Genomic DNA, 13,314 nt, shown 5'->3' with positions numbered 1-13,314 from the left:
TATTAAAGGGATCACTGTTAGAGTGCTCATTCTGCTTTTAAAAACCTGAAGTCATCTTAATAAAGGTTAATGTTATTATTAAATACTAGAGGATAAAATAAAATATGAAATTGTTTTATCTCTTTTCTTGTGGCTTCTTTTATCAGTTCAATCAGCTTCAGTAAAGATGGTGGCCTGCTCAGATCCACTTGTGCTTCTTCATGCCCTGATGCAGTGCAGTATTTTTTGCAGGTCTTTAAATAAAACCTTTTAAATTGGAATGTAAGAAAAAACAGAAACATATAAATGTTCTGCATCCCTTGTCCAGCTCTGGGCTGACCTGTTGTGATGGGACAGTACTGGATGAAGGTGTCTAGCTACAGCTCACTCCAGAAGTTCAGGTATGTCTGCTACAAGGATCAATCATTTAGTAGGGATGTTGGTCTAACTGAGCTGCTTTAAAAACCATCCCACTGTTAACAGCAACAGCACTGTTGCATGGTTAGGCTGGTAAGTATTTCAATACCTGGTAAGTCATTTGTTGTTTCTCTAAATGACACACATCTGAAAACAGTACAAACTTCTCCAAGATGACTATTTTTGAGATGTGCTTCAAACCAAAAGAAGCCAAATTTGGCTTTAAAGAAAAATACGCTGACGGCTCTGAATCCATAATGGGATTAGTCTTTTCTTTATAGCTCAAACAGTAAAATCAATCAGATATGGATTTTACCCTACGAGATAAAAGTTTACTCATCAAATATTTCATACAGATTTTCAACTTGAGAATATACTGCCTGTGAATGAGACCCACATTTACCTGACAGTCATTTCAAAGGAGCTATTACAGTCTATCCAGCCAATTATTCTCAGACTAAAATTCCTAAGTGGGTTTTGACTTGATGGACCATAATGACTCAGAAGAACCCATTAAACAGTCTGTCTTCTCAATGGTGCCTGCATTTTACCAGCAGATACAGGGCGTGACCCTGTACTCCTGAGGGGGGAAGTAGCCTATTGACTTTAATGGAAACTTTGACTAAGGAGCTGGGAAAGGAGACTGCATAAAAGCTCCCTCTTGTTTGTATGATCTTCTTAAAACTGTCTGGGCCAGACCCTACATCTAAAGGCTGCAGCAGTACTAAGGAAGTCACTAGGGATGAGCAAATAAACCTTTAAAAACATTTCAGAATTTTGAAAATCCCTGTTTTCCAAAAACAGCCCCTATAATTAGGAGCCTTTATAGAAAAATAATGGGCAAGTCTATGAGCTATGTATCCTGAACACAAGAGGTGACAACTTAAGTTGCCATAGGAAGGCCTCTAGCTGAAGGAACTATGTACAAGTGGACCATTACAATGAAATAAAACTGTAATGTGCCAAGATGTTAATACATTACAGTTTATTGTTGGGCAGCTGCTAAGCAATCATAAAGCTCAGCAGACTTTCCAACTCTTGGCTGAAGGCGGCAGCTTCCACCAGAAACAAGCTGTATTCAGCACCTGGGATTATAAACTGTATTTTCCAGTACAACACAACTGGCCAATGCAGAGGTGAAAAAAATTCTACTGTCTGCTTTCTCCAACCCTCAACCACCTACTTCTGCCTGCTGAGCTTTGTCAGCCAAACAAACCCAACTGTTCATCCAGCCACACATGTCCCTTGAGAGTTTTGCTTGCAGATAATCATAGAGCCTAATCAAGACACAGATTAAGCTCCAGAAGAGCTTCAGCCTCCATAAACCCACTAGTCAGGCCCCCTGGTTCACTGATGAAAACCTACATAGCGATATGCAATCTCTCCCATACCTCCTGCTCCCCCTGTGCCAATGGCTGGGCTGGCAGTGACTCAGTTTGGGGAGCTGAACCAGAGGTGCCCTTGTGTTTTTAGGTAAATGGCCTGGTTGTGGGGTTGCCCTGCAGTGCTGGCAGTAGGGAGGGAACAGTGTGGGGGCTGCCAAAGCCTGTCTAACTCAACAGCAAGAGCTTGCTATTGGCCTAGCCCTGCTATTGACTAAAAAAGTAAGAAGTATTTTAATGCAGGATTTTTAAAGGATGATGCTGTTAATGAAAGTAGACTATAATGAACTGTGAACATCTTTTCTGTCTCTGTTTATATGGTTAATTTTATCAGTTCACTCTGCTCCAACAAGGCACTGACTCACATCTGTCCCACTTGGGCTTCTCCATGCACTGGTACAATGGAGCACTTGGTGACAAGCATTGTGCACAGGTCTGTACATGGACCTACGTCAACCAAACTGAATCCTGGAAATGGGTCTTTCAAAAACTCTACAGACTGGTATTTTGCCTCTGAAAATTTGAAAAAACAGTCACATTTCTATGCATCTCCTAATGCACACCTCCTTCACTGGGTTGCACTGAGTTTAATACATTTATGACTGCCAGACACCTGAATACTGTAGGCAGATGACAAAAAAGGGACAATACTGGAAGAAAAGGGTATCAGGAGAGTGTCTCAGGGAAGCAGTGTCAGACATCTTGTACACTGGATCCACAAAAAGGTGGATGCTGAACTGAAGGATGGACAGTCCTTTGAACATTTTTTCATAAAAATAACAGGACTTGTACCTTCTGCCTGTGAGACTCTTCCTATGAAACACACATCATTCAGTTCAGGTTTGGGGGGCTTTTTTCCTTTCAGGGTCGGACTTGGGATCCAGAATTAAGTTTATGCCATCTTTACAGGTCATTGCAGTTCACATGCAGCTGTGCTCTTTGATACACAGCAGGATTAAAACATGTGCTACTCTAATTCGCATTGGCTGACAGCAACTTCATTCAAAGACCACCTAGGATTATGAGTCCTCTGACAAGATAAGTCATGTTGAGGAGAGCTTTTCATGGCTGGTGTGGTGAAACAGGTTGGAGTCAACACATGGAGGCTTCAGTTCTCTGTAAGATACCTGACTATAATTACTGCCTGTTTACTGCAAATTCATCATGACGCTACAGTGTAACATGACAGGATACTATGGAGACTTCAAAAAATCCTTCAAACCGCGCTCAGGCAACCAGTAATTGCACAAAGTCCATGGTTATTTTGCATGAGTTAGCACTGCAGGGTTTGGCGTGTGGAGTTTTGAATTTGGAATGTTTAAAAAAATTAGGAGACAAACGGGAAGCAACAACACGGTGCAGTTTTAGCTCAGTATTTCCAATGCTTCTGTAGGCCTTCTTACTCCCAGAACTAACCCAAACTTCTGTTGTTCCTAGGATGATAAAACATAGATTGAAAAACACGTAGTAGGTTTTTACCTCTCTTGCATGGGTGGAAGTTGTATCCAGCTGTTAAACCTGGGATCGTATCGGCTAACAAAGTTTGTACTGTGTTTCCCTGTAAAGATAGATTATTTTGACACTCAGCTGTTTGTTTCATGTATTTAACATCATGATTGTAATATATATTACATATATTTCACAAGTTGACAGCTTTTATGAAGGGTTCCCCCTTTTACAACAATGTATGATTACGCTATGTGTACAGTAATAATTCAACAAATGGGGCACTACAAGGTTTGAATTAGCAATTGTTAGCAGTAAAAGCGGATAGAGATTATTCTTGCTCTCTGTAATAAGATCTTGAAAATGTGTATTTAAATTTACTTATAGATGCTGTGGAACTTTCACAGCCACAATAAATCATAGCACTAAACAAAATTACTGCCCAAAACAGGGCTTCCCTACAGTACTTTTATGGCTAGAGCATTTTCTGTCACGTAAAAAAATCATAGGGAGAACATGTGCATTTCTTTCTCTTCACTTCATCTCTAGGTGAACACAGTAAAAAACATTGTGCAAACAATCAGAAGCTGCATAAGCCATCAGCATGGGGTATGCTGTATTTGCACTAGATGGCTTATTCTACCATATACTTTCAGTGCAAGTTAGGAGGAGTTACACATGTGCATCGAAGGGGGAATACACTCTTAAGAGTCTTATTCCAAGGGTGTTAGCTAAAATATGAAACATGAGCAACATACATCAGCTAACTAGCTTATCCATGCTGTCAAGCCCAAGAACTGTATTCGTGTCTTCACGATATTAAGATTTCATCTTATTTTACATGCAGATTGACAACAAAGCAAGAAAACTGAAGCAAGAGAGTGTACGGCAATTTCCTGTAACACCTGAGACTTCAACAGATGAGGACCTCGGAAAAAGAAACCTTTGTTTATATAAGTGTGACTAAAAAATTGAATTAGAGGCTTCAAAGGACAGCAGAGTAACCCAACTGCATATGTCACAGTTCTACAGATGGTCACTGGATATTGTACAAGGTGAATATTTTTGCATCAGAAAAGCCTCTGTTGGATTGGCTTGCTTTGCTTGTTTCATTCTACACTTAATTCAGCATGTATAAATAGACCATCAAGACTGGAGAGAAGAAAAAAAATTATATAGCTAGAATTTGTATTCATAAAAATTTAAGATCATGCTCTACAAGAAAGCAGAGAAAGAAACCATTGACCACTCTGTCTGGAAACAAACTCATTCTCTTGCCATGTGTAAACACGTTCCAAATCCAGCGTGGTGCCTAATAAGGACCGAAATCCCTGCATGATCAGCACTGCTCAAACACATCTCAGGACACAGGGTGAGAGCCCCAAATGCTAAGGGCAACTGAGTACTTTGCACTGGGTTTAGAGAAGCTCAACTTTGCTCTTGGTCTGTATCTGAATTCTTTTAATCTATAACAACAATTTAGAAGAACTGGCATCGGTAGCTAGAAATTCAATACACAGTAAAACAGAGGGCAACTGACCAGCTCTGGGTATCACTGTTTAGGACATTTATTAACCTATTTCAACTGTAAAAATCAGGATTACAAAGCAATGTCAGTATTGATCAAAAGTTTGGACTTCTGTAAGACGGTTTTAATGCTGCTGTATTTACTGCATCTTCAGAGTTACTCGGGGCTTCAGAGGTCATTGGTTACATGGCAGCTTCTTCATTGGTGTCTCACAAACCTCTAATCTGAGGACTGTGGCGACCCAACATAGTGTGCATAATACACATCTTTGCTACAAATATGTGTGTAGAAGATTCTATAGCATGGTGTAGCAAGTGAAGATGTTAGTGGGAACAGGGTGGGAAGACAGGATACAGATCTGGTCACTTCACAGGAAGGGAGATGAAATCAGACTAGAACAGGCACAAGGAAGAGCTGCTAGGATGATGGGAAGAACAAAAAGGCTGTCTTATTGCAGGAGACAAAGAACTTGTCTTGTTGCACCCAGCAAAACAAAACTGAAAGGGGACATAAATGCTGCATATAATACATGAGAGGAACAAATATCCAGGAGGGAAAAAACTATTAAGCTAAAGGCCAGTTTTGGCATGAGAACAAGGTGATTTAGACAGTCAAAGAATACATTTTACTGGAAATTAGAATAAGGCTCCTAGTCACTGGGAGCAATTGGATTCTGTAACAGCTTTCCAACAGGAGTAGAGGGGGCTAAAAATCCAACTGCTTTTCAAATGGAGCTTAGAAAATTTACAAAATGGGACTATATGATGCCTGTGATGGCAGGGAAAGGACCTGATTACCTCCTTAAGCTGCCTGGTATAACTGGTTTTATTCCAATCTCATTTTGGAATTCAGTTTAAAAGACAACTGTATCTATTATTTTGCCTTGCTCATCAGTCAGGAAGGTTGCACATGTTATAAAGCACTTGTCAGAATGTAGGAAATGTGAGAAGCAAATAAAAATCAGGATTAGCAAATCAAGATAATGGGAGAAAAGGAAGCAGATGCTGCACTGCTCTCTGCAAGAAAGTCTCTGCACCCATGCCAAAAAGGTGTAGGGCTCTGAAGGTTATGAAAGTTTGTCCTAAATCCATGCCAGTGTTCTGCAACCTGCTCTCATCAATATTTACTCATTCAGGAATCCCTTGTGACTGGAAAGGAAAAGTCATAGGAGGATGTTAAAAATGAGAAAAAATGTCTCCCATGCTCTCTGGGTTGTCAGGAAGTCAAAGGAGCAGCACGGAGTGTGCCTGGGCACACCCTGTGGTCGACTCGGCTTTTTGAGAATCAGCACAATCCCCAAAGAAATGCGTAATGCTCCTTCCATGCCCCCATCTCAAAGATAATCCTTTTCACTGACAAGAAAACACTTGGCACATTTTCATTCAAGTTGTAATCTTTGAAATGTGTTTGCAAAACAGCTCCAGTTAGGTCCATTTGAAGTCCCTTCTTTACTGCAAGGACAGCAGGCAAGGGCCTTTACAGAAATATAAGTGAGTATGTGTGAGTAGTTTCCATGTAGCTGCAGATTTAGAGCAAATCAGTTTCAAGAAAGAACTATTCCAGCACAGAATGTAGTTTATGATTTTCAGGTCCTCTTTTTATGACAAGTAGGATCCATTTCACTTGGGGCCAATCTGTAAATCAATCGGTATCGGTAATGCTCCTACCTCTTTCATTCATATCTTCTCTACAGACAAACCACAGCTCTCTGGTATTCACAGATCAAGGAAGCTGTTTGATGTCTGGTGCAAATATCTTCAGCTCAGGAGCTGATCTAAGCAGCCTCAGAATTAAAGCCCAGGCCACGTCATGAACTGTTGTGCTCAAGTCCTGTCTTGGTCACAGGGTATTCAACCCTTACGTCTCTCCATTAGCTTGTGACTCAGTTTCCACATCTTTCAATCGTGGATAATTATACTTCTTATTTCTTTTATCCTTCATATGACATGGCTATTTAATTATAAACTGCCTGGAACAAGGTCTGCCTCTTATTATCTATGCGCCTACCACCAAGCACAACAGGAGCCCTCAGTTGCTGGCTGCGGCTGATACTACTACTGCTAATTGTCATTAATGATACCATGCTACCTCCTGCTTAATATAAAGGAGGTTCAAAAAACAGAACTGAAAGGCTCTTCTCCTAAGACATTTAGTGATATTTTTAACCACACCGGAAATATGCTTATAGGGTGGACTGGATTGTTTGTCTCAGGTTTTAGGAAGTGAACAGATGTAACAATTTTCTATAATTTGGTTTAGTGCAGATGCTGAAATGGGGCATTCACAATAAAATATATGCAGTATATGTAATTTCAGCTGGATCCTCTGGTGTTTTAAAGTAAAAATGTGTACCTGCAAGCTGTTTTATGGTTTCTCAGTCATAATTATCTCTGTTACACAGACTGCTACAACTACAACTCTTTCTTCGTGTGCAAGCTTTTTAACAATGTCTTGACAATTCTGTGAATTTTGCAAGGCATGGTATTCTCCTTTTGCTTTGCTCAGAAGCCTGTTAAATTGTTTAATTTCTCTTTGCGGTAAATTTATGAAGTAATCAAATCAAAGAAGGTAGCAGCAGATAATCTATATGAGAAGCTCTTGCACAAGACTAAAAAAAGGACCAGTTTAAGAATCTCAGTCTAGATAATTAACACATTAACAACTTTAGCTTCGAGTATCTGGTTTGAAAACAGAAAGGAAGCATTCATCTACTGCAATTGCATTATTATATTATGACTGGAAGGAGACTGGAAATGAAGGTTAAAATTCTTAACAGCTGCTGCCTGGTGCATGCACTTGAAAGAGTCTGTTCTGCTGCCTGTGGCATTTCTCAAGGGATGTGGGAGCTGATGAATGACGGAAATGTTAATGCTGAAGTACCAGATATTTATTACATCAATATGTAAAAGTAGCCTTTGGTAGTTCAACAATTAGGCTACAGGTCCTCAAAATCACTTACTAATGACCACATCAGCTGACTTGACAGACAGACATAGGAAGGAAGATGCTGCCCACGCCTTTAAATATTCTATACTTACCATTAGGGTTCCATTGGTCTTCTCCTCCGAGCACGAACAAGAAGTTTTCCACTTCCACAACACAATGATGGGCACTGTTGTATGGCATAACTGCAAGCAAAGCAAGAATTCTTTATCAGCTCAGGGCACCGATTCCACAAAAAATTTCAAAGGTACAAAACACAACACTGGCATTAAATCTGTATGAAATAACAGGGGAATGCATCACCCCAAGCATGTATACCCAGTGAATTAACAGCAGAAAAATCCACTTACTAGTAGTTTCACATTATTTGACCTTGCAGGTATTTGAGGAAAAAAGCTGGAATTACAGTCCTTCAGTGCCCCCCAGACCAACTGGCATATATGTTGCTCTAAAAAGAACTTGTAAAAATGGGTGAAGTTGTCTCATATTTTCCTGAAAATAAGCAGATGCTAGGGATCCTAGCAGGCTAGGAAACATTAAAAAAAACCTCAGCCCAGCTTTGTTCTGTTGGTAATGTTTCCACAAGAAGAGTCAGTGCGTTCAGTAGCTTTCTATTACACAGCAATGAACAAGCTGCATTTCCATACAGTTTTAAGTTTTTAAATTAAGGTCCTGCTGATTTAATGCCTTTTCCAAATGTATACGCTTAATTTCCTGTACAATGTCATTAGCAGCACAATCACACATTTTCTATTCATCTAATCAGGAAATCCTTTGTTAACAAAGATCAAAAGTGTGGCATTAGGTTTGCAATACCCTTTTTTTTTGGGAGGTGTTGGGATTACTATAGACCAACCACAGTTGCAATAATCTATTATTTTTTAATTTACATTTCCCACTGCAAGTATTAAAACACAAAAATAAGGGCTTTTGTATACAGAGCATGCACTTCTTATTGTGCTGTGCCATACAGCACCATTGTGATGTTATATGGTAAATGTAAACTTACACAGCATTAGTTATCATACCACATACAGTAGTTTTGGCCCAGTGACACCAGTAGGAAAAATGATGTCCTTGTTCAGCTCATCATATGGGCACCTTAAATCTAGGTGAGGACAAATGGGGAGGTGATGTGCATGTACAGGCAGGGAACTTATTGCTTGACACGGATCAACAGAGCACTTAGGAAACCAGTGCAGTGGGAAATCAATATGACTCAGGGCCAGCTCTTACTTTGTGCTCTTTTGCCAATGCCAAAAAAAAAAAAAAAAAAAAAAAAAGGCAGCCTATCTCACACTTGGATTATTTTGGGTGATATATCTCTCATTTCATTTGTTTTATTATCTTTTATTTTTCTCAGAATGCAGTTGTGCAGTATAGCATATGCAAATAATAATAAGAAGAAATACGCATAGCTTTGTTATTTAGGACACATTTTCTTAAAGATCAAGTGGGCTCATTTAAGCTTCTTACTGAAGTTTTTGCCAAGGCAATGATGAATAAGTAAGGTTCGTTTTTAGTAAAGGTCGAATATCATTTTCATAGTCTGTGCTCTTATAAGTCACGTAAGTGAAGCAATTCTTAAATTGAGCAGCCAGGTACAGTGGAAGTTCATTAATTACAGTTATTTGTTACCAGTAAACTTTACATAACCGGGAAGTAATCCTATACTAGGCAATGCATAAGAATTTACACTGCCTACAGATTCCTACAATGGGATCAAAGAATGAAGATTTTTATCTTCAAGCCCCCACAGAACATTTCTCTCAGTCTTTAATCTCAAACATTTTACCATCTTGAAATCTCTCTTGACCACTGAATTTCCCTTGATTATGTGGACTACAGAATACATGTGGGTCTTCCACAAGAAATCTGCTGTCTTCCTTTGATGCCTTCTGGGACCCCTCCTTTGACAAAGAGGTTCCCCAGGATCAGTCTGCAGCATCTTCAGTTCTTACCTAATCCAATGCTATATTACATTTTCAAATCAGGTCCAAGACAGTGGTTGAACCCACAGCCAGGCTCTTCCCTTAGCCCATTTGAAAAGACAGCTTTTAGCAAAGAACTGTGCACAAACAGCACACATGCATATTTTCCACATGCTGTGTCTCCATTTTTGCAAATACTTTTATTTATCTTCCATATTGACACAAACAGGGCCAGCAGAGGAAGAAATTATATTTTAAGCTTTTCTGCTGTTCCCATGCATATGAACTGTGCAATAAGACTCTCACACTTATGATGATAATTAAACCTCAAAAACTAAGGGCTTAATCCTGGCTCCTACTTAACTTGATGGCAATGTTCCCACTGATATGGGATGGGGCCCAAATGACCTGAACCACCACCCGTACCTCACAGGGAAGCTAACGGGAAGCTTGCCCAAGGCAGGACGGTAGTATTTGGGCCTGAGAAGGAGGGTGATTGCAATAAAATCCTGCAGACCTTTATCACGTTATCACGACCTCTGCTTCTCAGAAAGCTTTGGGCAAAGCTCTGTTCTCAGTCTCATGAATCTGCCCACCACCGACGGGTTGGAGGGAGCTGGGCAAAGCAGAGAGGACAGAGCAATGCCGTGAGCACCTAAGAGGCAGTTTCTGCATTGAAATAGTGAAGTCATCAACGGCACAGCCTTTCCCCTTGATCATTTTCAGGGTCCCTTGCAATCATGAATTACACACAGCAATCAAAACTATGGGAGTGAACAAGACTGCTATAAAATGAAAGTGCCTGAAAACTTCTGTTGTAAGTCATAATTCCCTATTAACACACATCTGTACAGGATCTACCTTTTCATAGCTACAGTCAAAATTACATGGCAATGAGCATGCTAAATTCAGCTTCTCCTAGTGACAATCTTCACAGGCTCCCTGTGCTTGCCAGGGTGTAACGGGCAAAATTTGGCCCATCATGCAGGCTGCCCAGATTGCTGCTTCCATTAATTTTATATGAGCCTTTGTCTGCTGTTTTACTTTAATCATGTGAAAATCACATCCTCTCATTTTTCGTTTCCCAGCCCGTGGAACACCTGCCTGCCCCACAAAAAGGGTATTTGAAGAGAAGTTTGTACGCCACGCTCAGACACAGCCCAGTGTGAGTTTTTAGCGTGTCAGTCAGTGAGTTAGAGGGAAAGGGTAAGGAGAAGCTAATCAGGATGAAATGAGATTAAAGGCTGTCTAATTTTACAGCAACTGTGATCCATCAGCCACTGTGAAAGTGACAGTGGAAATGAATGATGGAGACAGACAGGTGGGGCTGTACATTTCACTGATTTATCCTCAAATGCACTGGGCCTTATTTTATTGAGTGAACATGACCGCATTTATCATGACTGTCATCTAAACCCACTTCCCTCCATTTAAAAAGGTCACTTTACTAGGAGGGAGTAGGATAGAGGCACTTTCAAAACAGATTTAAAATTTAATAACACATGTTTATAAAACCCTGTGCAAGAATTCTCAACTTTATTAAAGACTGATTTAAAAAGAAGAAGAGAAGACTATTAAACAGAGGAAATGATGAAAAAAAAGCCATGGTCATCTGAGAAACATGCTTAGCCACCAAGGTGATAGGCGCCAGAGAATTCCTTGAGACAGACAGATATACATGGATTAGCAGGAGTAGGCAGAAACCACCTCTCCTAAGCCCCTGCCCCTCACACACCTTGCAAAGCTGGAGGCCTGCAGTTGACAAACTTGTGCTTTCCTGGACCAAGAGCAGAAAAATGTCCAAGCATTCCTAGAAAAGACACCGTCTCCACCAGCCCCCTTCCCACAGCAGCATTCTGCACAGAAGGATAGCCTTACTGGGCAAAAACTCCTTGCATATGCCAAACCTTAGTTAATACAAGGCACCAGATAATGTCCCGGGACCTACTTTCCAAAACAGAGTCTACAGCTTATAGCCATGAAAAAACCCTCTCAGCCATAACGGCTGTGAGGTCAGCCAGATGCGATGATGCTCCAAAGGCACCTCCAGCTTCTGAGTGGTAAGGACAGTGACATAACTCACTTAGCTAACAAACAATAATGTGCACAGTTTGCCGTATCCATTTTTATTTAGTTTATGCCAACAATTGCACGCTTAGGAAATGGCACCTGTTTGTTCTCCATACATTACCCAAGGGGTCACTGATTGCCTCGTCTCCCTACAATTCACCTTTTCCTGTCTATCCTCACTGTAACACTACCTAGCAGGGGAGAAGAGAGTACAGGAACGGCGTTTCTTGAGACAGAAAGAAGGATTAGCTCTGGTCCCAGGAGATCTGAAAGTTGTGATACGGTCCACAGCCATTCCCCCGCTCTGCTGAAAACTCCTTTCAGAAACTGTATTTGATTCTTCTGTTCAAAGTTAAAAAAAATAAAATCCATAGATTTTTCACTGCCTTCAAATGTTCAGCTGCTTGGGATACAGGAGGTACTGTGATGAAAGCCAGGAAATCTCTTTCTAAACTACTGCAAAGCTGAGTATAGCTCCTTCAAGACTCAGCACACACCAAGAAGTCACGCTTACCATCTCTAATGACCTGTGCAGATGACACAAGAGAAGTGTGTTTCCAGGACCAGGATGTCATTACCAGAAGATATAAGGAAACAATAATGACCTTCCACAATATTAGCTGCCTAACTTGTTGGCAACATAATATTCAACTACTACTGCTTAAAAACCGGGTATTTCCACAGCTCTTCAGTGGGCAGGGTAACATGAGAAGACGTTTCATTCCAGTACAGAAGGCACCTACAAACCCACTTTGGGAGACTGATTTGCTCAGGGCAGAGACATTTCATTTCCAAGCATCTCCCCAAAATGTTAGCCACAGTACAGTTTGTCCAATTATTTGCTGTAAGCAGAGTATCAGATATTGTTTGCCTTGTCTTTGGTTCATAAATCATTTGCACAAAGTCCATACATTTACTACTGCATGTTACTTGTTATTACTCACCAAGGGGGTTATATAAATAAATGCTAGAATTCCTCTGAGAATTGCTCACTTCAATTGTTGGTTATTTAATAGCTGTGGGGAAAGACTGACCACAATAAGTATGAAATTCTAGCCTCAGTGAAGTGATTTTAAAGGTATTGTGATTTCACCCACTGGTATTTTCTGAAGCAAATAGTTGTAAGTATTTCTTCTAGTAACACAGCAGTGTCAACCTCGAGTCTGAGCTTAACTCAGCGGAGGAAGCCTGGGACAATCCAACAGCAGCCACCAAAAGCAGAAATCCTAAGATCATCAACATCAGGAAGCACTGTGCCTCAAAGTCACTTTCTAGGGTAACTAACAGCTATGGTCCAGCCGTACCATAGAGAGCTCCATCAGTTCAGCTAGACACTTCACAACCTCTGCATACCCATGCCAGTTCTGAGCCAACTGCTCTCAAACCATCACAGGTAAAATGGGCAGAGGCCAGTTCATCTAGGATACAGCCCCTACTCCAACTGAGGCTGCAAATAAGCAAAGGTAAAATGCTACTCAAACCTACCTTCAACTCAAGATAACATAAGCATGAAGAAAAAGTTATCTGAGTAGATGGAAGCCCTTGGAACCATTCTCAACATAGTGAATGATATTTCATATTAACAAAGATATTTCATATTATAAAGTTATTCCACATT

General features: G+C 40.4%; 1 protein-coding gene across 3 annotated transcripts in view; it reads right to left on the bottom strand.

Annotated features, from left to right (window-relative positions):
* Positions 1–13,314, bottom strand: part of KLHL14 (kelch like family member 14) — a 64,387-nt gene that overhangs the window by 10,949 nt on the left and 40,124 nt on the right. For all 3 annotated transcript variants that reach the window (XM_068671782.1, XM_068671780.1, XM_068671781.1), the window contains exons 4-5: positions 7,791–7,880; positions 3,258–3,336 (exon numbers count right to left, since the gene is read on the bottom strand). In XM_068671782.1, coding sequence (XP_068527883.1) covers positions 3,258–3,336; positions 7,791–7,880 — 169 coding nt within the window. The remainder of the gene's footprint in view (positions 1–3,257; positions 3,337–7,790; positions 7,881–13,314) is intronic.

Source organism: Anas acuta, chromosome 2, assembly GCF_963932015.1.
Source record: "Anas acuta chromosome 2, bAnaAcu1.1, whole genome shotgun sequence".
Classification (NCBI taxonomy): Eukaryota; Metazoa; Chordata; class Aves; order Anseriformes; family Anatidae; genus Anas; species Anas acuta.
The sequence above is the reverse complement of the archived record's forward strand: the minus strand, read 5'-3'. Positions and strand labels throughout refer to the sequence as shown.